We start from the raw sequence: 27,828 nt of genomic DNA, 5'->3' as shown, positions 1-27,828 counted from the left end.
AAGGAATGCCCCACCAGGGGACGGCTGCCAAATAAGCAGCTGGCTGTGCCACATGAACTGTGGCCCTGTGCTTCAGAACCCTTCAGATCAATGAATTATGGCCATGCGCACTGACTGGGCAAAGAGAGTCTACCATTTCCTGCAGAGAGAACTGGCTTTCTATTCTCATTGTAAGAAGATATAAAATTTGTCCTGATTTCTTATGTTTGGATTTCAGGTTCAATTTTCCAAAGGTTTATTTTTTCCTCTCAAGAGCTAAACCTGCAATTCAGATGTGCTAACACCAGGGGGTGGTGCCTCTGTAATTGGACAGGCAGTCAGCTAAGAAAAAATTCAGTTTTTTGCTACATAATAAAAAACAACTGCGTGAAGGGCCAAAACACTGGGGTGTTGGTCCAGCGATTTGGCTTGATCCAAGGATAACATTTTAAGTAACCAGAGGAGTGGATGAAGTATCTATCTTCGGACAAAGGTCCACAAATATTATTTCTTGCATTGGAGCTCTTGACAAAAGTGGGCATCAGGGAATTCAAGGTAACATTTTTTGTTATTGCTACACATTTCTGTTAAGGCAACTGAATACATCCACATTATAGGGTTTTATATTTAATGTCAATATATAAAGAGCAAGTTTGAAGAAACTAACTTTTTTACAATTTGATATTGTTCTAATTCCTAAGTGTTACCAATCACGGATTAATCAAACTCCTACTTTATGCTTAGACCTGTTTGGAATGCTCCTTTTCAACTCATCCTGAACTCTTTCCAATGGCTTCAGAGCTTCAGCATTGTCTTGTTTCAAAACTCCCCAGTGTTCTCTCAGCCTTGTGCAGAACTCTATGAGGAACCATAGGAAATTGCAAAATTAAAAAAAAAAGTCATTTCTGAACTCAAGGACCCTAACGTGGTCTGACAGTCCTGGTGGACTTGGGAAGATTTTTTGTTTCTGCATATTCTTGAAGCACAAGGAAGGGGATTTCTCAGAGGAGATCTAGATTCTCCTGTACCATCACGGCAGTGGAAACAGGCTTGTGGGGTGTCTTGGTAGAATGGGCACTTGGATGTAGCAGAGATTCCTTGGTCTTCCAAGCCAGCACGCACTGAGGTCAGCCACATTTCACTTCCCTAGGGGCCAAGTGTACAAAAACAAACAAAACTCACAAATGTATCAAAAGTGCAAACAAGTGCAAACTACTAAAACAGTTGTTGGTGGAGTGGATAAATGTGCTAAATTGAATCTAGTCAGCGGAGAAGGTTGTGATTAGTTAAGGTAATCTTTATGAAGGAGATAAATTTGAGTAGAACTTTCCAAGGAGGACAGAAATTTCATATTAATAGGAAGGAGGACATTTATATATGTTATTAATATTTGTTGGGCCCTTACTAAGTGTGGCAGGCAGAATAACGGCCCCCCCCACCAAAGATGTCCTAAAGCCTGGGACCTGTAAATATGTTACCTTACATGTCAAAGGGATGTTGCAGATGTGATTAAGGTTAAGACCTTGAGATGGAAGATTATCCAGAGTTATATGGTTGGGTCCAACCTAATCACATGGGTCCTTAAAAGCAGAGAATCTTTTCCGGCCTAGGGCAGAGTCAGAGGCAGATGAGACTACAGAAGAATGGTCAGAGAGATGCAATGTTGCCAGCTTTAAAGATGGAGAAAGGGGGCCATGAGCCAAGGAATGTGGGGTGCCTCTTGAAACTGGAAATGAATTCTCATCTAGAGAATGGAACATCTAGAGAATGGAACCTCTGGAAAGGAACACTCATGTGGACACTTTGATTTTAACTCAGTGAGACCTATGTTGAACTTATAAGCTACAGAACTGTAAGATAATAAATCTGAGTTGTTTTAAGCTACTAAGTTTGTGATAATTTGTTACAGCAGCAATAGAAAAATAATACACTATAGGATAGCAATGTGAAGTAGATACTACTATTACGGGCATTTACAGGTGGGGAAACTGAAATACAAAGGAAGTAGGTTCTTGCCCAATGTCACTCAGCTGTGAAGTGAAGGAGCCAGGAATTAAATCGAGCACACCTGTCTTCAAAGCTCACACTCTTAACTACTATGCAACATCACCTCCCAGGGCTTTTGTGGGGAAGAGAATGGAGGGATGCTTCTAGTAAAAGCTCACCGAAGGGGATCAGTTACACAGCTAGATAGTAAAGAGCTTGGTTGACTCAAAGGGAAGTTGAGCCTCGGATTAATGGAGACCAGAAAAATAAGCGTCCCTCAGGGTTAGGTTTGCACTCTCTTCCTGATTAATATTCTTCAGTCGCTGCTTTGATCATGACAAACTGGTTTGCTCAGCGTCCCACAAACATGTCATTAAATAGGACTCTTCTACACTAGTACCCTTGCCCAAGCCACCCACCTCTCCTTCCCATCTCTCTGACGGCCACTCCTCTCAAGAGCTTCCATCCCTCGTCATCCCAGCTACGGCAATTTGGCGGGGGCACAAGGGCTCAAGGACTTTGGCATGAAATCATACACTGCCCTGGGTCTCTCTTGTATCTTTGCCATAAAGCGCCATGCTTTTTCGTCATTTAAATTTTCTGGCTTGTAATTTATTTCCAAGTTGACCGGCCTCTGAACTCTGTGGGCAGGGACATGAATCCACCCAGAGCGGTCGTCATGGTCGTCAGCTGGGATTTTCTTGGTTCCTTCTTAAAATAAATCTTACTCCCACTCACACTTTTGCTTTTTCCCGAGAACGTTTCCCTTTCTTTGACTCTCCACCACCCAGAGCACATCAGGCCTCCTTGTTCAAAGTTCCCGTTGCTTTTATTCCAGGTTGAGGGTGATGATTTGATCGTCGACCTCTCTCGTGACTAAGGTATCCCCAGCGCATAGCAGAGGGTCTGGCACACAGAATACAAGAATACATGTTAAAGCCAGGCCAGGCTCCAGTCAGCAACGAGGGGCAAGTAGCGGGGGAGAGCTGAAGGCGACGCGGCTCTACTTCTCGCCGCCGCGGACGACACCTTAGTCCCTGGCAGGTGCGAGGACCGGAACCTGGTACCGGGTCGCGCGCCCCGCGCTCCCTGGGAGCCCGCCCCGCCCCTTCCCCCGCCCCCTCGCGCTCGCGCCGCGTGCCGCTCGCCCCCGCCGTCCGCGCGGCGCCGCGCCTCGCCGGCCCCTCAGCTTCCAACCAAGATGGCGGAGGGCGGTGAGGGTCTGGGCACCGTCCCGGAGCACGAGCGGATCCTGCAGGAGATCGAGAGCACCGACACCGCCTGCGTGGGGCCTACCCTCCGGTAAAGCTCTCATCCCCCCGGGACCTCGGGCTGCCCTCGCCGGCCGCTCGTCAGGAGCCGGGCGGGGCGTCCGCCGTCGGCCGCGCGCGGAGCCGCCCCACAGGTGGTGCGCGCGGAGGCGGGCGGGGGCGCTCCGGCGCCGCGGGCCGGGCCGGGCCCCGGGCCGGGGGCGGGGCGAGGCGGAGCGGGACAGGCCGCGGCACCTGTCGGCTCGGCCCGCCTCAGCCGCGGGAGCTGTCACCGCGCAGCCGGTGGGTGTGGCTGCGGCGGCGCCGCCCCGCGTTGGCCGCCGGTCCCCGGCCTGGGGACGCGCCTCGGGCCTGCCGGGCCCCCGGTGGCGGCTGGGTTGAGGACGTCTTGGCTCCGGGCGTGCCGGGAGCGAAGGTTCAGTGCCGGCAGCCGGCGGATGCGGTGCCCAGGCGCGCGCAGGTGGCACCCCTGGCGCGCGGGGCTGCGGCGGGCGGGGGAGAACTGAAATTGAGCGAGAGACACGGGTGCCTCTACCGCCGCCCCCGCGGTCGCAGGGGCCGAGAAGCGAGCGTGGCTGGCGGGGAGGAGCTGATGCTCAGGAACGCGCTGGGGTGACCGTGCGCTCCCTGGGCACGCCTCTCTGGAGGCAGGGAAGCTTTTACTTATTTACGAGCGTTTCGTTAATTTTGCATTACTTTCCCCGTTTATTTTAAAACGGATCTCCGCCGTTTAAAGATAGTACCAGGTAATGAATATTCCAGACTGAATACCTGCTGCCCTAATAGAATATTAGCCGGACACTGTACTGATCCATAAGATTAGGTTAGGCCCTCTCTTCAAGAATGAGTGCCTTTTAAATATAAAGCTTCATCTTTCACAGTGGTGATAATGAAATTATGATTCACTTAGGGAAGTTAGGACTGATTGTGCTTTATCATTATCATTTTCTTCGGGATACACATCCTAGAAATGGAGCGCTGTGTGTTTTGTGGACCCGTGGATGTAGCATAAAGTGAAGCCAGTTCAAGTTATAATGTAAATCCACCTTGCCCTGAGAGTTTGGAGACCTGGGTTCTTGTTTTGCCATAGTCCTACCACTGATGAAGTGTGGTAGGTCATGGGCAAAAATCATTTAACCTCTCTGGACTTGGATTTCCTTATTCGTGGAATGAGAAGGGGTGGTGTTTAGATGCCTAGAAAGACCAGGACATTAGGGGCTGTTCCTCTTTGTTCACTGCTATGTCCCTAACACCAAGCATGTAGTAGGCACCTGATAAATTTTTGTCACATGGAGTTCCTGCTATGATATGATAAGCATAATTGGTGCTTTTCCTTAATTTTTCAACAGAATTATTTCTTTTCATAAAACACTGTACTTTTGGTAATGCAGGTAGAAATCATAGATGGAAAGGAAGCTTTGTTTTCCTCACTGCCTGGTGAAACTGAAACAGTACGGTATGCTGTATAGTTATCAGAACAGTCCATTTTGAAACAGTATTGGTTATGGCGGAGTTGTTTCATCTTGGGAAAATGTGCTAGGCAGATCCTTGAAAAAAGATGAAATTAACTTAGAAGAAAAATTTGGAATATGTTGAGAGATTTGGTGACGCAAACAGAATATATGTGTTCATGATATTGTTCTTATTCTGTCCTCTTTTGCCAGGCAATTGTGTCACCTGCTCACTTTGTTGAAACCCACGCTCTTTCTTTAGCAAATTCCAGTGACTCATGCGTATCCTATATTTACACTTGTCATCTCTCATTTACAAGGAGACTTTGTCCACACACACAAAAGGCACTGCTAACAGTCCTTTCTCTTAAACAGTGTTTAAGCTGCTACTTCTTTTTTTCCCTAGGTTTCACTGAGTGAAGTGCTAATATTAAAATTTTAAAAACTTTTTATTATGGGAAAATTTAAATGTTTTATAAAGTAAAATAATGTAGTGAACTACCATCAACCTGTCATCTAGCTTCAATTCAACCCCTGGCCAATCTCGTTTGATCTTTTCCCCTATCCACTCTTCATCACCTTATTTTTTTGTTTTGTTCTTTTAAAGATTGGCACCTGAGCTAAGATCTGTTGCCAATCTTCTTTTTTTCCCCCCTCCATCTTCCCAAAGCCCCCCAGTACATAGTTGTATATTCTAGTTGTAGGTCCTTCTGGCTGTGCTGTGTGGGACACTACCTCAGCATGGCTTGATGAGTGGTGCTAGTTCCGCGCCCCAGATCTGAACTGGTGAAACTCTAGGCCACCGAAGCGGAGCACAGGCACCCACAGGGCAGCCCCCTACCCTGGATTATTTTGAAACAAATCTCAGACATCAATTCATCCATAAATATTTCAGTGTTAAGATTAATCGTTTTCGTTATTTCTCAGTTATCTTTTAGCTGGCCTGTAGATTTATGTTGTTGTTATTATTTTTCTTTTTTCAGCCTGACCTTTTCCTGATTCACTTTTTATCAGATCTGGCCTTATGGAGGAAGATAGATGATTAAATGAGAAGCATGTTATACACTTTTTACAGGGCCTGACGTAATACGGTTCTTTGACCATGATGGAATTAAATTAGCAATCAATAATAGAAAACTCTGGAAAATTCCCAAATATTTGAATACTGAATAACACACATCTGAATAACACATAGATGAAAGAGGAAATCAAAAGAGAAATTAGAAAGTATTTTGAACTGAATAAAATGAATACATAATATATCAGAATTTGTGGGATACAGCTAAAGCAGTATTTAGAAATTTATATAGCACTAAACACCTCTACTGTGAAAGAACAATTTCAAATAAATGGCCTCAGCTTCTGACTTAAGAAACTAGAAGAAGAAGAGCAAATTGAGGTCCAAAAGAGCTAAAGAAAGGAGATGATAAAGATCAGAGTGGAAATTAATGAAATGGAAAATAGGAAAACAATTGAGAAAATCAGTGAAACCAAGCCTGGTTCTTTGAGATCAGTAAAATTGATAAACCTCTAGGAAAAAAAGAGAGCTGATACCAATTATCAGGAATCACCAATTCCTGATACCAGTATAAGGAACGAGGGAGGTAACATCACTACAGAATCTACAGATATTAAAAAAGATACAGGAATATTATGAACAACTTCATGCCAGTACATTTGACAACTTGGAAGAAATAGACACATTTCTTGAAAGATACAAATGATCAAATCTCATTTAAGAAATAGATAACTGAATAATCCTATATTGATTAAAGAAATTGAATTTGCTGTTAGAAACCTCCCCGAAAAGGAAACTCATGGCCCAGATGGCTTTGCTGGTGAATTTTATAAAGTTTAAGGAAGAATTAATACCAATTCTACAAAAACTCTTCCAGAAAACTGAAGAAGAAGGAATATTTCTCAACTCATTTTGAGGTCAGAATTAACCTGATAACAAAACTAAACAAAGACATTTCTAAAAAAGGAAACTATAGACCAATATTACTCATAAACACAGATGAAAACACTTTAAACAAAATTTAGCCAATTAAACCTATAGTGTATAAAGATAATACAGCATGATCAAATGAAGTTTATTTCAAGAAAGCATGCTGACTTAACATTTGAAAAATCAGTCAGTATAATTTGCCATATTAAACTAAAAAAGAAAAATTGTCTGGTCATCTTAATAGATGCCGAGAAAGCATGGACAAATCTGTGCATTCATTCCTGATAAAAACCTTCAGAAACTAGGATTGGAAATTCTTCAGCCTGAGAAAGGGCATCTATGAATAAACCTATAGCTAACATTAAATTTAATGGTGAAAGACTGAATTCTTTCCTCCTAAGATCAGGAATAAAGCAAGGATGTTCATTCTCACAACTTTTATTTAACACTGTACTGGAGGTCTTAGCCAGTATAATAAGTTAAGAAAAAAGTATCTAGATTGGAAAAACCACCTTTATTTTGCAGACAACGTGATCATCCATAGGGAAAATCCTATGGAATCTATAGAAGAGCTGCTAGAACTGATAAGTAAGTTTAGCAAGGATATAGGATACCAGATCAATATGCAAAACCGAACTGTGTTTCTATATGCTAGCAAGAACAATCAGAAATGGAAATTTAAAAATTGATAGCATCAAAAAATATGAAATACTTAAGGATAAATCTGACAAAAGTTGTGAAAGGCTTGTATGTGAAATCTGTAAAACATTGCTGATAGAAATTAAAGAAGACCCATGTGGGCTAGCCCCATGGCCAAGTGGTTAAGTTCGCACACTCTGCTTCAGCGGGCCAGGGTTTTGCCAGTTCAAATCCTGGGTGTGGACATGGCACCACTCATCAAGCCGTGCTGAGGTGGCATCCCACATGCCATAACTAGAAGGACGCACAACTAAAAATACACAACTTTGTATAGGGGAGCTTTGAGAGGAAAAGGAAAAATAAAATATTTAAAAAAAGAAAAGAAAGAAAGTAAAGAAGGCCCAAATAAATGCACACATATGTTGTATTCGTGGATCAGAAGACTATTACTAAGATGTCAGTTTTCCCAAATTGGTCTTTAGGCGTAAGGCAATCCCAATGAAAATCCCAGCAGAATTTTTTTATTTGTAGAAATTGACAAGCTGATTTTAAAGTTCATATGGAAAAGGGAAGGACCTAGAATAGCCAAACTAACTTGGAAAAAGATGAACAGAGTTGGCAGACTTAAACTACCTAGTTTTAAGATTCATTATAAAGTTACAGTAAGTTAAGAAAGTGTAGTACTAGCATCAAGATAGATCAGTGAAGCTAAATAGAGACTCCATAAATAGATTCATACATATGGTCAATGAATTTTTGGTAGAGATGCAAAGGCAATTTATTAGAAAAGGATAGTCTTTTTAAATAACGGTGGTAGAACAATTGGCTATTTATATGCAAAATAATGAACTTTGATCCGTTCTTTGTACTGTGTTTAAAAATTAACTCACAATGGATTGTAAATCTAAATGTGAAATACAAACTATAAAACTCCTAGAAACCAGAGGAGAAAATCTTTGTGACTTTGGGTCAGGCAAAGATTTCTTAGATACTATTCCAAAAGCATAATACATAAAAGAAAAATTTGATAAATTGGACTTCTTCAAAATTGAGAACATCTGGTCTTCAAAGATACTGTTAAAGAACTTAAGAAACAAGCCACCGACCGGGAGAAAATATTTGAAAATCACATATCTGATTAAAAAAATTACATCCAGAATGTATGAAATAAGTCTTTAAGACTGATAAGAAACCAAACAACCCAATTAAAAAATGAGTAAATGATTTGAACAGATAATTCACAAAAGAAGGTACACAGAGGGCAAATAAGCACATGAAAAGATGTTTAACATCATTAGTCATTAGAAAAATTCAAATCAAATTATACTTTGTATGATTCCAGTCCTTTTAAATTTATTGAAGCTTGTTTTATGGTCTAACATATGGTCTATCTTGGAGAATGTTCGATGTACACTTGAGAAGAATGTGTATCCTGCTGTGGTTGGGTGGAATATCCTGTGGGTGTCTCTTAGGTCTCATTAGATTATAGTTGTTCAAGTCTTCTACTTCCTTTTTGATCTTTTGGTTGCTTAGTGGTCCTCTCACTTATTGGATAATGCATAGTTTTGGCTTCATGTAGTTTTGGGCTCTGTTGTTAGGTGTATATATGTGCATACTTGTTATATATTCATGATTGATTGACTCTTTTACCACCATTTTATGATATTTTATATCCCTCTTTATGCCTAGACTTGTTTTAAAGTCTATTTTGTCTGATGTTAGTATAGCTACACTAGCTTTCTTATGGTTGCTCTTTGCATGTGTCTTTTTCTGTCTTTTAACTTTCAACTTGTTTTTATCTTTGAATCTAAAGTGTGTCTCCTATAGATTGCAAATTGTTGGATCTTGTTTTTTAATCCAGTTTAACAATCTCTGCTATTTTGTTGGATTATTTAATCCGTTCATATTTAGTGTTATTTATATGGTTGGATTTACGCCTGCCATTTTACTCTTTGTTTTCTATATGTCTCATTTTCTTTTTCTTCTTCTGTTCCTTTTTCGCTACTCTTTTTCCTTATGTGAATATTTTCTAATGTAACATTTTAATTAATGATCATTTTAATTACTTTAGTGATTTTTTTAGTATTTTTAAAAAAGTTATTTCTTAGTGTTTGCTCTCAGAATCAACTTCAGATTTGTTATAACTTAATTCCAGTGAAATAAAGAAATTTAACTCCTATATAGCCCTATTACCTCTTTCCCCTTTTAGTTATTAATGTTTTACATGTTACATCTATTTATGTTACAAACCCAACAAAACATTGTTATAATTCTTACTTTATATAACTTTTTGTCTCTTAAAGAAGCTGAGAGAAGAAAGGAGAGCAAGTATATGTTTATAGAGTTCTAACCTTATTTACTATTTCTGATTTCTTTATTTGTTGCTGGGTTTTTGTGCCATTTTTTTACTCTAGGACAGCTTTGCTCTCACACACCTCCTTTGTGCTGCTCATGTCAAATACATTTCTATATGTTGTACCCACCAATAGAATTACGTACATGTTGTTTTATGCAGTTGTTTTTTAAATCAGTTAAGAAAGATGCACTTATATTGTCTTTTATAATTACTTAGCTACCTTTACTGGTGCTTTTTTGTGTGTCTGTGTGTGTGTCTTCATACTGCCATCTGGTTTCACTGTTTTGATGGTGAAAACTTCCATTAGTATTTCTTTTAAGGCTGGTCTTTTAGTAACTAATTCTCTCGGTTTTTGTTTATCTGGGAATATGTTTATTTCACCTTCACTTTTGAAAGATGGTTTTCCTGGCTATAACACTCTAAGTTGACCATTTTTTCTTTTAGCCCTTTGAGTATGTTGCCCACTGCCTTTTGGCCTCCACTGTTTCTGATGAGAAGTCAACTGTTAACCTTAATGGGATTCCCTTGTATATGATAAGTGATTTTTCTCTTGCTGCTTTCAAGATTTTTCCTTTGTCTTTTATTATTTTTACTATGATGTGCTTGATTATGAATCTCTGTGTTTATCCTTCTTAGAATTCATTGATCATCTTAGATGTATAGATTAATGTTTCATCAAATTTGGGAAATTTTGGTCACTATTTCTTCAGATATTCTTTCTGCTCTTTTCTCTTCCTTACTTTGGTGCTCCCATCATGGGTATGTTGATCCACATTTCTCTGAGGCTCTCTTCATTTTCTTCATTCTTTTTTCTTTCTGTTCTTAGGATTGCATAATCTCTATTAGTTTATCTTCAAATAATCTGTCTTCTGCCAGTTCACATCTACTGTTGAGATCCTTTAATGACTTTTTCATTTCTCTTATTGACTTCTAAACTCCAGAATTTCCATTTGGTTCTTTTTTATAATTCCTGTTTCTTTATTGATATTCTTTATTTTATTAGACATTGTCATCATACCTTCCTTTACTTTTTAAATCATGATTTTCTTCAGTATTATGAACATAGTACTTTGAAGTCTTTGTTAAATGCAACATCTAGGCCCTCTCACAGGGCTTGTTTCTTTTCCTGCATATGAGTCACAGTCTCCTGTTTCTTTGCTTAACTCATAATTTGTTGTTGTTGTTGTTGAAAACTAGAAAGTTTGGATAATAGATTATGGCAACTCTTGATATTGATTCCTACCACCCTCTGGGGCTTGTTGTTGTTTATGTTTGTTTGTTTAGTGCCTTGGCTGAACTATTTCAGTCAAGTGTATTTCTCTCATAGTGTGAAGCCTCTGCTTTTGTTCCTCAGAGGGTGCAGTCTTGGCATGTACACAGTCACTCTGAAATGACTAATTTTAGCAGAGTTCTCTTTGTCTCTTTCTCTCAGCTGTCTGCCTCTGTTGGTATCACACTCAGCTGTTAGACTCCAGTAATTGCTGGTTGACTGATCTGTTGTTTTCAGCAATATTCTGGGCATATGGTGTTTCACAGTCTGACCCAGTTAAAGTTGGCCCTCTTTGCAGTAGTAACTTTTTTTTTGTTTTTGTTATGCAGGTGATCTGTTGAGAGAATACTTTCAGATGAAACCTGTAGAAGTGAGGGAAATGGGATAGGGAAGAGGAGATCAGCAAAACTGTGGGTTCAGCTGTTGTCTAGCCTCTGCCTGATCTCATGGGGAGCTCCGGACGTTGAATGACATCACAGAGTTGTTCCACCATTAGGCAAAGAGGCTTTGCTTTTACCCTCACCTCAAATAATCTCTCATTGGGAGCAGGCTGCCCCCAGAAAGTGTGTGTGTTGGGGGGCATAATCTCCCAGGCATCACTGGGTGAAGTGCCTCCTCCTTGCAGATCTCTAGAGAAGAGAAGTGCAAGTCTCCAGAGAAGTGCAGCTGTGAGTCCTTAGCAGCTGGGAGATGAATGTGCCACCAGCAGCTGGAACACATCCAACTAGATTGTGCTCAATAAATGTCGAAGGAATAAATGACATAACTTTTTCATTTACCTTTGTATTTCACATTTTTTCCTGGCTTAATGATTTTTCTAGTGGATTAAATCCCCTAATCTTCCCAATCTTGATTTTTTAATCTTATTTATGTAAAATTGTGGTAAAATACACATAACAGAAAATTTACCATTTTAGCAATTTTTACATATACAGTTCTGTCATTAAGTACATGCATTGTGTTGTAGCTACCACCACTATCCATCTCCAGAACTTTTTCATCTTTCCAAACTGAAACTGTGTTAATTAAACAGTAACTACTTCCCTCCAGTCCCTGTCAACTACGTTTCTATTTCTGTCTCTATGCGTTTGACTACTATAGATACCTCATATAAGTGGAATCATATAATCTTTGTTGTTTTGTGACTGGCTTTTTCACTTAGCATAATGTCCTCAAGTTCATCCATGTTGTAGCATGTGTCAGAATTTCCTTCCTTTTTAAGGCTGAATAATATTCTATTGTGTGTATATACCACATTTTGTTTATCCATCATTCGTTGATGGACACTTGGATTGCTTCCGTCTTTTGGCTGTTGTGAATAATGCTGCTATGAACATAGTGTCTAGATACGTGTTGGAGTGCAGTGGTGGTTTTTCAGGCCAATCTCTGATGTGTTTTGTTTTTTCTTCTTAAAGATTGGTACCTGAGCTGACATCTGTTGCAATCTTTTTTTTTTTCCTTCTTCTCCCTGAAGCCCCCCAGTCCATAGTTGTATATTCTAGTTTTATATCCTTCTGGCTCTCCTATGTGGGACACTGCCTCAGCATGGCCTGATGAGTGGTGCAAGGTCTGCGCCCCGGATCTGAACCGTCGAAACTCTGCTGAAGTGGAGTGTGTCAGTTTAGCCAGTCAGCCACAGGGCTGGCCCCTGATGTTTGTTTTGACTGCAGGACGGCTCTTCTTCATCTTTTCTTTCCCACGTTCTCTTTGGTAAACTGTGATTTAGCTTATTACTCTCATGGAGCTACCAGCCTCTTCTCAATTGCTTGCCACCAAAATCTGCTTTGTTTTTGAGAATGCCCTTGTTTGAACTTCCACACACTCTGTCCTAAATAAAGTCAGCTTCCTTGGAGAGAGCTTTGCAGCTCTCTGTAGTTATCTCCTGCCTCTCCTCTTGGGTATAATCTCTGAGCCACTGCTCCAGAGTGGAGGCAGGAACTGTGGCCTGCTCCTTAGAGTAACACCTTTGCTTTAAAAGCAGGACTCTGGGTGGGGCAGTAATCTCCAGTCTTCTTGGCTTGCCACTCAGTGTGGAGCCTCTGTTTTATGAGAGAGCAAGGTGGGGCTGTTGAGACCCCCGTATTCTTGGTTGTTGTATCTGTGGTAGAGCCTTTGTCCTGTGACACCCTTCATGGGGCTAGGTAGAGGAAGAAGGGCTGGGTGGAAGAAGGGAGCCCCTACCCTTTTGGCCACAGTCACCTGGATTTTAGTTTCTGCAACACAGAGGGATGGGGATGAGAAGTGCTGGGTGCCTGCCCTTTCTTTGACCCTTGACTGAAACCTGGGGGAAGAGGAAGCCCTGTCTTCTTAGCCCCACACCCACCCAGGATGGAGCTTCTCTCATGCTGAGCTGGGGGTTAGGGAGGAAGGGTGTGGGTTGTGGTTTAAGGGCCACAAACTCTTACTGTTGTTACCAAGTATTTAGTAGGTATTCTTGATTAAATGTTTCTTCATTTGCTGTATGCTCTTAGGACAATTTTCAGAGACTTCAAATGGTTTTTTTTTTTCTTCAGTAGTTTTCACTAGTTATGATTGTTTCATTAGGAAGCAGGTTCATGAGTGCTGGAAGCTTCTTTTTCTTTTAAATAGAGGTAGAATTCACAAAACATAAAAGGTGCCATTTTAAAGGTACAATCAATGACATTTGTACATTCACAATGTTGTGCAACCATCACCTCTATCTAGTTCCAAAACATTTTCATTGTTACAAAAGGAAACTCTATACCCATTAAACAGTCATTTCTCATTCCCCCTCTTCTCCTGGCCTTTTCTACTAGCCTGATAATCTGCTTTCTGTCTCTATGGGTTTATCTATTCTGGATATTTCATTTAGATGGAAGCATATAATATGTGGCTTCTTGTGTCTGACTTCTTTGACTTTAGCATAATTTTTTTGAGATTCATCTATGCTGTAGCCTGTATCAGTACTTCTTTCTTTTCTTTTCTTTTTTTGAAGACGATTAGCTCTGAGCTAATATCTGCCACCAATCCTCTTTTTGCTGAGGCAGACTGGCCCTGAGCTAACATCCATGCCCATCTCCTCTAGTTTATATATGGGACGCCTGCCACAGCAAATGGCGTGTAGGTCTGCAACCGGGATCTGAACTGGCAAACCCTGGGCCACTGAAGTGGAACATGCGAACTCAACCGCTGTGCCACCAGGCCAGCCTCACTTCTTACTTTTTTATGGCTGAATATACTCCATTGAATGGCTATTCCATATTTTGTTTATCTGTTAATAAGTTGATGAACATTTGGGTTTTTTCTGCCTTTTGGCTGTTGTGAATATGCTACTATGAACGTTCATGTACAAATTTTTGTTTGAATGCCTGTTTTCAATTTTTGGGGGTATATCCCTAAAGTGTGGAATTGTTGGGTCCTATGGTTATTCTATGTTTAAGTTTTAAAAAAGTCTATTTTGTGAAGTGTCAATAGTTTGAAGTACCACAAGCCTCTGAAACTATTCTTCATTGTTGAAGAGACAAATTCTGACTTTATAGCAGAGCTTTCAGGCAAGCGTCGGAGTAAAACAGAGACTATCTGTAGATGACAGAGTGCTTGATGGCTATGGTTTGCTTATTACTGTAGCTAATACTATCAGAATGGTGGAGAGTCAAATTTTCTATCAGTACATTACTACTTAAAAGCTTTGATTAATGAAAACATAATTATGGTTAGCAAGGAACTTCTAATAAATTGACAAATCTTCAGGGACTTCTCATGAAGAATACAATTTCAGAAGTGTTTGTATTACGTTGTTTTTTACTGTGCAAATTTAACCTAGGAAGGCTGAGCATCTCTCTAATTTGACACCTCTTCCCGTGCAACTTTTACTACAGTAACACGTCAAACCTAATTATTTCTAGCATTTTTTCTTTTATAAGCTGAAAGAATAAATAACTGTGCTCTTCCAGGGTTCCTCTGGGAAATCTCAAAGATAGTTTTTTGGTGTAAAAGATAACTTGAAAGTTTTATTTTATTTTATTTTGTTATATTTAGGATGCAAATTTGGGAAGACCAAATCAAAACAGTTGTCAGAAGTGGCCTGACAAGCAATACTTAGTTACCTATTTAATCAAAGTGAAAGTGAAACATTTAAAAAACATAGATAACTTGATTGTGAAGAACCACACTTCTTTTTATAAGTAAGAGGAAACCTTCTTTTTTATTTGAGGAAGATTAGCCCTGAGCTAACTGCTGCCAATCCTCCTCTTTGCGCTGAGGAAGACTGGCCCTGAGCTAACATCCATGCCCATCTTCCTCTACTTTATATGTGGGACACCTACCACAGTGTGGCTTTTGCCAAGTGGTGTCATGTCCCCACCCGGGATCCGAACCGGTGACCCCGGGCCTCCAAAGTGGAACGTGCACACGTAACCGCTGTGCCACCAGGCCAGCCCCAAACCTTCCTTTTTTTTGTTTGTTTATTAAATAAGACTATAATGAAGTCCACATGAAGCACAGGAAATTGTTCTGGCAAAACAGACTCACTGTTGTCTAGGCAGATTACACAGAAAGTAAAGACTCACCTTTTATGTTATAGGCAGGTCATTAATCAGTAAATCGAGGAAGCGAACACAACAAAATTGAGCAAGTGTTGTGGAATTTTAAACATATTCCTTAGCTTATTTTAAGACTCCAATATTGTAAACCAAGGCAGATAAAATTGATTTTCCATGTCTGTCCATCATTGGGCTCTTTCATGTTCTTTTTAAAAATTTTTAAAATTTCAATTTATTTTTATTGCAGTAACAGTATTTTATAACGTTATATAAATTTCAGGTGTACATCATCATATTTCACTTTTTGTGTAGATTACATCATGTTCGCCACCCAGAGACGAATTACAATCCATCCCCACATACATGTGCCTAGTCACCCCTTTTGCCCTCCACCCTCCCCCCTTCCCCTGTGGTAACCACAAATCCAGACTGTGTCTCGATGTGATTGTTTGTTGTTGTTGTTATCTACTTATGAGTGAAATCATATGGTATTTGAGTGTCTCTCTCTGAGTTATTTCACTTAGGATAATAGGCTAAGGTCCATCCATGTTGTCACAAATGGCCAGATGTCGTTGTTTCTTATGGCTGATTAGTATACCATTGTGTATATAAACCACGTCTTCTTTATCCATTTGGCCGTTGATGTGCGCCTAGGTTGCTTCCAAGTCTTGGCTATTGTGAATAATGCTGCAATGAACATAGGGGTGCATGTATCTTTATGCATTTGTATTTTCATGGTCTTTGCTTAAATATCCAGCAGTGGAATAGCTGGATAATATAGTAGTTCTATTCTTAATTTTTTGAGGAATCTCCATAATGTTTTCCATAGTGCCTGCACCAGTTTGCACTCTCACCTGCAGTGTATGAGAGTTCCCTTCTCTTCACATCCTGTCCAAAACTTGTTTCCTGTCTTGTTAATTATATCCATTCTGACGGGAGTGAGTTGATATCTCATTGTAGTTTTGATTTGCATTTCCCTGACAGTTACTGATGTTGAAGCTCTTTTCATGTGCCTGTTGGCCATTTATATCTCCATGGATATCTATATCTTCTTTGGAGAACTGTCTGTTCAGATCTTCTTGCCTATTGTTAAATTGGTTTTTTTTGTTGTTGTTGTTGAGATGTATGAGTTCTTTATATGTTTTGGATATTAACCCCTTATCTGATATTTGGTTTGCAAATATCTTCTCCCAGTTGTTAGTTTGTCTTTTTGTTTTGTTGATGGTTTCCTTTGCTGTGCAGAAGCCTTTCAGTTTGATGTAGTCCGATTTGTTTGTTATTTCTATTGTTTCCCTTGCCTCGTCAGACATGGTACTTGAAAATATGCTGCTAAGGGGCTGACCCTGTGGCCGAGTGGTTAAGTTCGTGCGCTCCATTGCAGGCGGCCCAGTGTTTCGTTGGTTCGAATCCTGGGTGTGGACATGGCACTGCTCATCAAACCACACTGAGGCAGCGTCCCACATGCCACAACTAGAAGGACCCACAACGAAGAATATACAACTATGTACCGGGGAGCTTTGGGGAGAAAAAGGAAAAAAATAAAATCTTTAAAAAAAAAAAAAAAAGAAAATATGCTGCTAAGACCGGTGTTGAAGAGTGTACTGCCTGTGTTTTCTTCTAGAAGTTTCATGGTTTCAGGTCTTACATTCAAGTCTTTAATCCATTTTGAGTTAATTTTTGTGTATGATGTAAGATAATAGTCTACTTTCATTCTTTTGCACATGACTGTACAGTTTTCCCATTTATTGAAGAGACTTTCCTTTCTCCATTGTATGTTCTTGGTTCCCTTGTTGAAAATTAGCTGTCCATAGATATGTAGATTTATTTCTGGGCTTTTGATTCTGTCCCATTGATCTGTGTGTCTGTTTTTGTGCCAGTACTATGCTGTTTTGTTTACTATAGCTTTGTAGTATATTTTGAAATCAGGGAGTGTGATACCTCCAGCATTGTTCGTTTTTCGCAGGGTTCATTTAGCTATTTAGGGTCTTTTGTAGTTCCATATAAATTTTAGGATTCCTTGCTCTATTTCTGTGAAAAATGTTGTTGGAACTTTGATAGGGATTGCATTGAATCTGTAGATTGCTTTGGGAAGTATGGACATTTTAACTATGTTAATTCTTCCAATCCAAGAGCACAGAGTATCTTTCCATATCTTTGTGTCTTTTTCAATTTCCCCTACAATGTTTTATAGTTTTCAGTGTACAGATCTTTCACCTATTTAGTTAAATTTATTCTGAGATATTTATTCTTTTTATTGCAGTTGTAAATGGGATTGTATTCTTAATTTATCTTTCTGCTACTTCATTGTTAGTGTATAGAAACACAACTGACTTTTATATGTTGATTTTGTATCCTCCAACTTTACTGTATTCATTTATTATTTCTAAAAGTTTTGTGGTGGATTCTTTAGGATTTTCTGTGTATAAAATCATGGCATCTGCAAATAGTGACAGTTTCACTTATTTCTTTCCAATTTGGATCCCTTTTATTTCTTTTTCTTGCCTGCCTGCTCTGGCTAGGACTTCCAATGCTGTGTTAGGTAAGTGTGGTGAAAGTGGGCATCCTTGTTTGGTTCTTGTTCTTATAGGGATAGCTTTCAGTTTTTCTCTGTGGAGAATGATGTTAGCTGTGGGTTTGTCATATAAGGCCTTTATTATGTAGAGGTACTTTCCTTCCATACCCATTTTATTCAGAGTTTTTTTTTTTTTTATCATATATGGATGCTGCATCTTGTCAAATGCTTTCTCTGCATCTATTGAGATGATAATGTGACTTTTATTCTTCATTTTGTTAATGTGGTGTATCATGTTGATTGATTCGAAGATGTTGAACTATCCCTGCATCCCTGGAATAAATCCCTCTTGATCATGGTGTATGATCTTTTTAATGTATTGTTGCATTCTATTTGCTAGTATTTTTTTGAGAATTTTTGCATTGATGTTCATCAGTGATAGTGGCCTATAATTTTCTTTTTTGTGTGTTGTCCTTGTCTGTTTCTGGTGTTAGGGTAATGTTGGCTTAGTAGATTGAGTTAGGAAGCTTCCCCTCTTATTCAACTTTTTGAAAGAGTTTGAGAAGAATAGGTGTTAAGTCTTCTGTGAATATTTGGTAGAATTCACCAGGGAAGCTGTCTGGTCCTAGACTTTTATTTTTTGGGAAGTTGTTGATTACTGCTTTGATCTCCTTACTGGTGATTGGTATATTTGAATTCTCTGTTTCTTCTTGATTCAGTTTTTGAAGGTTGTATAATTCTAAGAATTTATCCATTTCTTCCAGATTATCCAATTTGTTGGTGTATAGCTTTTCATAGTATTCTCTTATAATCTTTTGTATTTCTGAGGTGTCTGTTATAATTTCTCCTCTTTCATTTCTGATTTTATTTATTTGAGCCTTCTCTCTTTTTTTCTTGGTGTGTCTAGCTAAAGGTTTGTCAATTTTGTCTCTCTTTTCAAAGAACCAGCTCTTGGTTTCATTGATTTTTTTTCTATTTTTCTTTTAGTCTGTAATTCATTTATTTCTGCTCTGATTTTTATTATTTCCTTCCTTCTACTGATTTGGGGCTTTGTTTGTTATTTTCCAGTTCCTTTAGCTGCACTGTTAGATTGTTTATTTGAGATTTTTCTTGTTCATTGAGGTAGGCTTGTATTGCTAAAAACTTCCCTCTTAGAACTGCTTTTACTGTATCCTAGAAAATTTGGCATGTTGTATGTTCATTTTCATTTGTCTCCAGGTATATTTTGATTTCTCCTTTGGTTTCTTCATTGACCCAGTCATTGTTCAGTAGCATTTTGTTTTATCTCCACATATTTGTGGCTTTTCCGATTTTCTTCCTGTAGTTGATTTCTAGTTTTCATATCGTTGTGGTCAGAAAAGATGCTTGGTATTATTTCAGTCTTTCTAGATATATTGAGACTTATTTTATGGCCTAATATGTGACCAGTCTTGGAGAGTGTTCCATGTGCATTTGAAAAGAATGTGTAGTCTGCGGTTTTTGGGTGGAATGTTCTACTAAGTCCATCTGGTCTAATGTGTTATTTAAAGCCAATGTTTCCTTATTGATCTTCTGTTTGGATGATCTATGCATTGGTGTAAGTAGAGTGTTAAAGTCATCTACTATTATTGTGTTACTGTCTATTTCTCCTTTTATGTCTGTTAATAATTGTTTTATATATTTAGGCGCTCCTATGTTGGGTGTATAGATATTTACAAGTGTTATATCCTCTTGTTGGATTGTTCCCTTTACCATTATGTAGTGCCCTTCTTTGTCTCTTGTTATAGTTTTTGTTTTAAAGTCTATTTTGTCTGATATAGGTATTGCTACCCCAGCTTTCTTTTCATTTCTGTTTGCATGGAGTATCTTTTTCCAACCCTTCACTTTCATTTTGTGAGTATCTTTAGGTCTGAAGTGTGTCTCTTGTATGCAGCATATATACAGGTCTTGTTTTTTGGCCAGTCGGCCACCCTGTGCCTTTGGATTGGAGCATTTAGTCTGTTGACATTTAAAGTAGCTATTGATAAGTATGTACTTATTGCCATTTTGTTACTTTTTTTGGGTGTTTTAGTAGTAGTTCTCTATTCCTTTCTTCTTCTCTTGCTCTCTTCCCTTGTGGTTTCATGGCTTTCTTTAGTATTATATTTGGGTTCCTTTCTCTTAGTTTTTTGTGTAGTTATAGGTTTCTGGTTTGTGATTACCATGAGGTTCATATATAATAACCTGCATGTATAACAGTCTATATTAAGTTGATGGTTTCTTTAGTTTGACCTCTTTCTTTTTTCTTTTCTTTTTTTTTTTTTGAGGAAGAGTAGCCCTGAGCTAACATCTGCCGCCAATCCTCCTCTTTTTGCTGAGGAAGACTGGCCCTGAGCTAACATTTGTGCCCATCTTCCTCTACTTTATATGTGGGACTCCCACCACAGCATGGCTTGCCAAGCAGTGCCACATCCGCACCTGGGATCTGAACCAGCAAACCCTGGACCACCGAATTGGGACACGTGAACTTAACTGCTGCGCCACTGGCTGGCCCATAGTTTGACCTCTTTCTAAAAGCTCTACTCTCTTACTCCCTTCCTCCCACATTTTATGTTTTTGATATCATATCTAACTTCTTTTTGTGTGTGTGTGTATCTGTTACCCTCTTATCATTGAAATAGGTAACTTTAGTAGTTTTGTCTTTTGACCTTCATATTATCTTCATAGGTGGTTGATCTGCTACCTTTACTGTATTTTTGCCTTTACCAGTGATTTTATTGCCTTCTTTTTGGTGATAATTTTCTTATTCCTATCTGTGGTGTTCTCTTTCCTACTTAAATAAGTCCTTTTAGCATTACTTGTAAAACTGGTTTCTTGGTGATGAACTCTTTTAATTTTTGCTTGTTTAGGAAACTCTTTCTCTCTCCTTCCATTCTGAATGATAACCTTACCGGGTAGAGTATTCTTGGCTGTAGGTTTTTTCCTTTCGGCACTTTAAATATATCGTGCCACTCCCTTCTAGCCTGTAAGCTTGCTACTGAGCAGTCCGCTGATAACCTTATGGGGTTTCCTTTGTATGTAACTTGTTGCCTTTCTCTTGTGGCTTTTAGGAGTCTCTCTTTATCTTTAATTTTTGACATTTTAATTATAATGTGTCCTGGTGTGGACCTCTTTGTGTTTATCTTGTTTGGTGCTTTTTGTGCTTCCTGTACCTACATGTCTGTTTCTTTCCTTAGGTTAGGAAAGTTTTCAGCTATTATTTCTTCAAATAGATTCTCTGCCCCTTTGTCTCCCTCTTCTCCTTCTAGGACACCTATAATATGAATGTTAGTGTGCTTGATGTTGTCCCAGAGGTTCCTTAAACTTTTCTCATTCTTTTAATTCATTTTTTCTTTTATCTGTTTAGCTTGGGTGATTTCCTCTAGTCTTTTGTTCAGCTCATTGATCCGTTCTTCTCTATCATCTACTCTGCTCTTGAGTCCCTCTAGTGGATTTTTCATTTCCAGTATTCTTCATTTCCAATTGGTTCTTTTTTATATTTTCCAATTCTTTGCTGATGTTCTCAATGAGTTCATCCGTTCTCCCAAGATCAGTGAACATCCTTATGACGTTTTGTTTGAACTCTTTGCCAGGTAGATTGTTTATTTCTGTTTCATTTAGTCCTTTTTCTGGGGTTTTGTCCTGTTTCCTTACTTAGAACGTATTCCTTTGCCCCCTCATTTTGCTTCTTTCTCTTTGCTTATATCTCTGTATTAGGTGGCTCAGCCATGTCTTCAGATCTCAGAGAGGTGGCCTTATGTAAGAGATGCCTTATGAGGCCAGCAGTGTGCTTCCCTCTCATCACCAGTTCCAAATGTTCCAGGAATGACCACTGTGTGGGCTACCTGTGTCCCTCTCTTGTGGCAGGGTTGTTCTTGCTGCAGGTACCTGGGGAGGCTAGGCTGTCCCCCTGGCTGGCTAATTGTAATTCTCAGCTGGATGTGGCTTCTGTGGACCCTTCAGTCATTTTATTGGGTGTGGGGAGCCCTAGCACAGTTAGCTGCAAGGTCTGATAGCATACTCTTGTTACAGTTTTTCTGTTAGGTGAGTAGGCCCCCAGTGTGGCTGGTTGCTAGGCTCAGGGGCTTACACTTGGCTCTTGTCAGCTCTCTTAAGATTGCAGCAGAGTGGGGCTGGCCCCAGGCATGGGAGCACCCAGTTGTTTCAATCTTTGGAAGGTGGGGCTGATCCCTTATGTGGCTGTTTGAGAAGCACACATCTTCTGCAGCTGACAAGTCCCACTACCCACAGGGCCACACACACCATCAACATAGTCCTGCCCTGTGCATGCATCCTGAGCCCCTGAAGTGGACCCAGTCGCCTCACTGCAGAGGCCCCACACACTCCACCAATGCCCCCCACATTCCACGCGCTCCTAGTGCATGTCATGTCCTGCCCTGCAGAGGTGAACCCACTCACCCGGCTGCAGGGGATCCAGGCACCCAGCCTATGCAGGCCCAGAAGTTGCCCGAGGGCTTGCTGTTGGGTAGGGACAGGCCCTAGGGCAGGCTGCTTGCCCTGGCTAAGCTAGATTAAATTGGTCCTCTAGTGGCTGTGGCTCTAGTGGCTTACAGGCCAGGGGAAGAACTCCAGTGGCATCTGCCAGCATCTGTGTCAGCACTCCTGTACTAGGTCACAGTAATCACTGCCACCAATATCTCAGTCCCTGGAGAGGTCTCACCTCTCACCAAGATGCACCCAGAGCCTATCAGGTGAGTCTCTTTTCCCCCAAGGACCTTTCTTTCTCTCTGGTGATTTTAGGTTGCTTTCTGAAATGAGTGAATTTGTGCGTGGGCCCTTTAAGTGCCGTCTTTTTTCCCCTCATGTCTGATGGCTTTTCTGGGGGTATTCCCTGTTGTTGTTAGTAGCCAGCAAAGCCAGATATTAGGAGACTCGTCTCTGTTGTGCTGAGTCCAAAGGATTCTTATAGCGATAACAGTCCCCTGCTCAGGTCCCCTACTCCTCCAGGGAAGGTTGCATACCTTATGGTTGCTTCCAGCTGGCTGTGAAGCACCACGGCTTGTGAAGGGGGCTATTTTTCTCTCCAGAAAGGAATTTCTGCCTCTTCCACCTCAGTCAGGACTGTCCCTTGTAGGAGTTCTTTTTATCCAGTTTTCAGTTCTCTCTCAGGGGTAGTTGTTCCCAGAGTAGTTGTAAATTGATTGTGTCCGTGGGAGGAAGTGAGTTCAGAGTCTGCCTATGCCACCGTCTTGACACCTCTCCTCTTTCATGTTCTAAAAGAGTTTGCTTGAGAGCACTGATTCTTTCTTGGGGATATGTGAAGTCAAAACTATTTTCAGGGGCCAGCCCGGTGGCGTAGCCGGTGGCCCGGGCTAATCTTCCTCAAAAACAAAACAACAAAAAAACCCTATTTTCAAATAATACTAAGGGATTATTTATGTTAACATGCAATGCATTCATTATTGTTATTTTCAAATGAATCAATCAATATTTTTTTAAATTCTCAGTTTTAATTTTAAGCGTAAATATTGATAGTTACAATCCATAAGAACAAAGCTTTTTGGAGTTTTCAGTAAGTTTTGAGAGTGTGAAAGAGACCAAAAAATTTGAGAACTGCTGCTTTAGGACAAAACTGTTCTTTTCCCTTGAAAAACAAAAGTACATACACGTATTTCTCTGTCACTATTGTTCCTAGAGTAATGTTAACCGCTGGTATTGATTTAAACTTTTTAACCAAATAACTAATTTACATTTTACGTTGAAACACTGAAGTGGAATATTGAGAACTGTCTGTTGTAGACAATCATTTTATCAGACTGTGAAAGCTTATGAGCACACATAATACAACTTCCTACAGATACAAACATCCCTTTTACACCTTTTTTTTTGCTGAGGAAGCTTAGCCCTGAGCTAACATCTGCCACGAATCCTCCTCTTTTTGTTGAGGAAGATTGGGCCTGAGCTAACATCTGTGCCCATCTTCCTCTACTTTATATGTGGGACGCCTGCCACAGCATGGCTTGACAAGCAATGTGTAGGTCCACACCCGGGATCTGAACTGGTGAACCCCGGGCCACTGAAGTGGAATGTGCAAACACAGTGGTTACACTGTGTCACTGAGCCGGCCCCAGTCTTCTTTTTTTTTTTTTTGCTTGAGCAGGAGTGGCCCTGAGCTAACATCTGTGCTGATCTTCCTCCATTTTATATGTGGGTTATTGCCACAGCATGGCTGATGAGTGGTGTAGGTCTGTGCATGGGATCTGAACATGCAAACCCAGGCCGCTGAAGCACAGTGCAGCAAATGTAACCATTAGACCATGGGGCTGGCCCCTACACTTTCATTAACATGTTCCCAAACTGTAGCTTTTCTATAGCATATAAAAATAAGCAAAACTATATAAACTTAATTATGCTTAGTAATCAGTCTTCTAAGATTCTGTTGTTTTAATAATTAACTAGATATCCAACGATTATTAATTAACTTAATGTCAAGGTTTTAAGTTACCTAAAGGTATTGGAAATTATCTTCAATACGAGTTAAAGTAAAAAGTTGTCAGAATAATGATTCAAGTTAGTTGAGCACAAATTTACTTTTTTAATCATCTTAAGTAGTTATGTAGGATAATGTTAGCTTATATGATCAGTAAACCTATATACATTTAGGACAGACAAACCCAAATAGACTAAAATTATCAATCAGAGAGAATAAATAGCTGTTTTTATAAACCAAAATTATCCAACTAGGCTTGTTTGCCAAAGTTGTACTTTATGTGAACTTGGATTTTATAAATGTTTCTGAATTAATTCTTGTAAGAAAAATATTTTTAAAAAGTCTAGCATGTTTAAAGTATTAGAAGTTCAACTTTCGTGTTTTCTGGGAATTTTACAAATATTCCAATTATATAAGTACTTTTTTTTTTTAAATCAATAAAACCAGTTAGAACAGAGTTCTTTTAACTTAAGAAACTTTAAAATCTAAATTATTACTGCCCTCTGGAGATGAAGGGTTTGATTTATCATACACAATGAGAGGTAAAAGCCTTATGAATTACGGATGCAGAGCTCTGTATCTTTGTTTTTATAATTTCACTCACACGTCATGAGTTGTAGAGAGAAAAAAACCTCACTGGTCCAGATATCAAAGATCTGCTCTTGGTGGGCATGAAATTCTTAACCACTTTGATTTCAAAATAGACAAATAGGGGCTGACCCCATGGCTGAGTGGTTAAGTTTGTGTGCTCTGCTTCAGTGGCCCAGGGGTCACTGGTTTGGATCCTGGGTGCGGACGTGGTGCCGCTCATCAGGCCACACTGAGGTGGCATCCCACATGCCACAACTGGAAGGACCCAGAACTAAAACATGCAACTATGTACTGGGGGGATTTGGGGAGAAAAAGCAGAAAAAAAAAGATTGGCAACAGTTGTTAGTTCAGGTGCCCATCTTAAAGAAAAGAGACAAATAGACAAAGATTCACAAACGAGAGTGTCTTTTTTCTTTTACCCAAGAGATCTCTGTTGTCCATGTAGAGGGATAATCAAATAAATGGACAAACCGTAAAACCAAATTCTCAGTCGTTGCTACCACTTGGGGTAATAACTCATTAGCCATGCAGTAACTAGAAACCAAACCAAAACATACAATCTGTAGAGAAGGAAAAAAACACCAGAGAAAGAGAGTAAACAAAGTTAAATGAATATTGCCACCTGGGTTTTACTTCTGGGAGCCAAAAAAAGACATGCCTAAGCTTCAGCAGCCCATGAGGTGCACTCTTTTGGCAATGCAGTTTCCTGAATCTGTCAGGTGAATCTGCTGAGTAGCTTGGTGAAACCTCCAAAACTATTAAAAGATAATTTTCAAAAAAGATAAAATCCTGACCCTCATACAAATATAAAATGAGTCCATGCCGGTGATTTTATTTAACTTATTAATGAGGGAACCAGTAAGATGTTACAGCAGTTTCGAAGGCAGTGGCAAAAAGCAATATAGGCATTTGGCAATGCTGAAACAGATTTATAAATAGGCACGTAACTGGTCGGTATCGGCAGGGCAGTAATCAGTTGCATTTCACAGGCCCAAATGTTTTGCATTTCTATGAACAAGAAGAATTTGCATTACTATCAGTTTTCTGCAATTTATAGAGTTGTAAAATAGCCCAAAGACAGTGAAAGGCATAAATAAGAAGGATGTGCTATATGGGACATTCAGTAGTCATTCTTGTCTATTTCAAAATCTTACACAATTTTTCTTGGCGTTAGTAGGAAACACTTTTTTTCATTTTATCTTTTACTATGCTTACCCTTTTTTTGACTATTCAAAAGTTTTTAATTTTTATGAAAATGAAATTCACCAATCTTTCTCTTTTTCTTTCTGGATTTTGAGTCATAGGAAACTTTTTCATACTACTAGGTTAAAGGGGAATCTACCCATGTTTTCTTTTGGAACTTGTGTGGTTTGATTTTTTTACTTTTACATTTCTGTTCCCTTTTGAATTTTCCTAGGGTATGGTGTGAGGAATGGCTCCAGTTTATCTTTTCTCATATGGCAATCCAGCTAGCCTAACACTTCTTTTTTTTTATGCTTTTTTGGTGAGGAAGATTGGTCCTGAGCTAACATCTGTTGCCAGTCTTCCCTTTTTTTTTCTCCCCAAAGCCCCAGTGCATGGTTATCCTAGTTGTAAGTCCTTCTAGTTCTTCTGTGTGGATGCTGTCATAGCATGGCTTGATGAGCAGTGTAGGTTCATGCCCAGGATCTGAACTGGGGAACCCTGGGCCACTGAAGCGGGATGTGCAAACCTAACCGCTATGCCACCAGACTGGTCCCTATCCTAACACTTTTTATTAAAAATAGATCTTTTTCCCATTGATTTGAGATATTTCCATTATCATTTACTGAATTTTCATATGCAGTGGATCTATCTCTGGTTTTTCTGTTCTGTTCATTATCTATTTGTCTATTCATGTACTATATACCAACGCTTTTAATTATAGAGGCTTTATTGTTATATAGTAGTCCCCCTTTGTCTGTGGTTTCGCTTTCCGCAGTTTCAGTTACCTGCAGTCAACCACTGTTTGAAAGTATTAAATGAGAAATCCTAGAAATAAACATAAGTTTTTAATTGAGTGCTGTTCTGAGTAGCATGATGAAATCTTATGCTGTCCTGCTTTGTCCACATCTTCCCTTTGTCCTTGCTGTATACGTCTCCTACCTGTTAGTCGCCTAGAAGTTGTCTAGGTTATCAGATCAACTGTTGCGGTATCGCAGTGCTTGTGTTCAAGTAACCCTTATTTTACCTAATAGCGCCAAAGTGCAAGAGTAATGATGCTGGCAATTTGGATATGCTAAAGCAAAGTCATAAAGAGCTTCCTTTAAGTGAAAAGGTGAAAATTCTTGACTTAATAAGGAAAGGAAAAAGTTGTGTGTTGAGGTTGCTAACGTCTATAGTAACTTTTATTACAGTAGGTTTTTATAATTGTTATATTCTATTAGTTATTGTTGTTAATCTGTTACTATACCTAATATATAAATTAAACTTTATTGTAGGTATGTATGTATAGGGAAAAACATAGTATTTGTAGGGTTTGGTACTATCCAAGGTTTCAGGAATCCACCGGGGGTCTTGGACCGGATCCCCCTCAGATAAGGGGGGACTGCTGTAATATCTGGTAGCTACCCTCACCTCATTGCTTATCTTTTTTAGCGGTTTCTTGGTGACTCTTCCTGGTTTATTCTCCCGAATGAACTTAATAATAAACTTTTCTCAATCTAGGAAAATCCTCAAAGTAGTTTATTGATATTGAGTTAAATTTATAAATTAATTAGGGAGGACAGACATCTTGATGATGTTGAATCTTTATATCTAAGAACATGTTATATCTTTCAGGAAAGTTAAAGTTTTCCACAAATAAATTAATCCACAAATAAATTTAGAATTCCTTAAAATTTTGTGTACTTTTTTG

General features: G+C 39.4%; 1 protein-coding gene and 1 long non-coding RNA gene across 11 annotated transcripts in view; one reads left to right on the top strand and one right to left on the bottom strand.

Moving 5' to 3' along the window:
- EXOC6 (exocyst complex component 6) overlaps positions 1 to 27,828 on the top strand; it is a 200,034-nt gene that overhangs the window by 9,289 nt on the left and 162,917 nt on the right. For 2 of the 10 annotated variants that reach the window (XM_044754067.2, XM_044754063.2), the window contains exon 1: positions 3,112 to 3,267. The exons of 3 other annotated variants lie outside the window; for them this stretch is intronic. In XM_044754067.2, the coding sequence (XP_044610002.1) occupies positions 3,167 to 3,267 (101 nt within the window). In that variant the 5' untranslated portion in view covers positions 3,112 to 3,166. Of the gene's footprint in view, positions 1 to 3,111; positions 3,268 to 3,490; positions 3,983 to 27,828 lie in introns of those variants that run through there. 5 more of the 10 variants (XM_070487127.1, XM_070487114.1, XM_044754079.2 and 2 more) reach the window with 5 other exon arrangements.
- On the bottom strand, positions 531 to 3,399 carry LOC139040409 (uncharacterized). The gene is made up of 3 exons (XR_011494928.1): positions 3,262 to 3,399; positions 2,704 to 2,871; positions 531 to 1,125 (listed from the first exon to the last, which is right to left on the bottom strand). It is a non-coding gene; the product is annotated as an uncharacterized lncRNA (long non-coding RNA).

The sequence above is a fragment of the Equus asinus genome, chromosome 2 (genome assembly GCF_041296235.1).
Source record: "Equus asinus isolate D_3611 breed Donkey chromosome 2, EquAss-T2T_v2, whole genome shotgun sequence".
NCBI lineage: Eukaryota > Metazoa > Chordata > Mammalia > Perissodactyla > Equidae > Equus > Equus asinus.
Note: the sequence above shows the minus strand (reverse complement) of the source record. Positions and strands in the feature narration are given on the sequence as shown.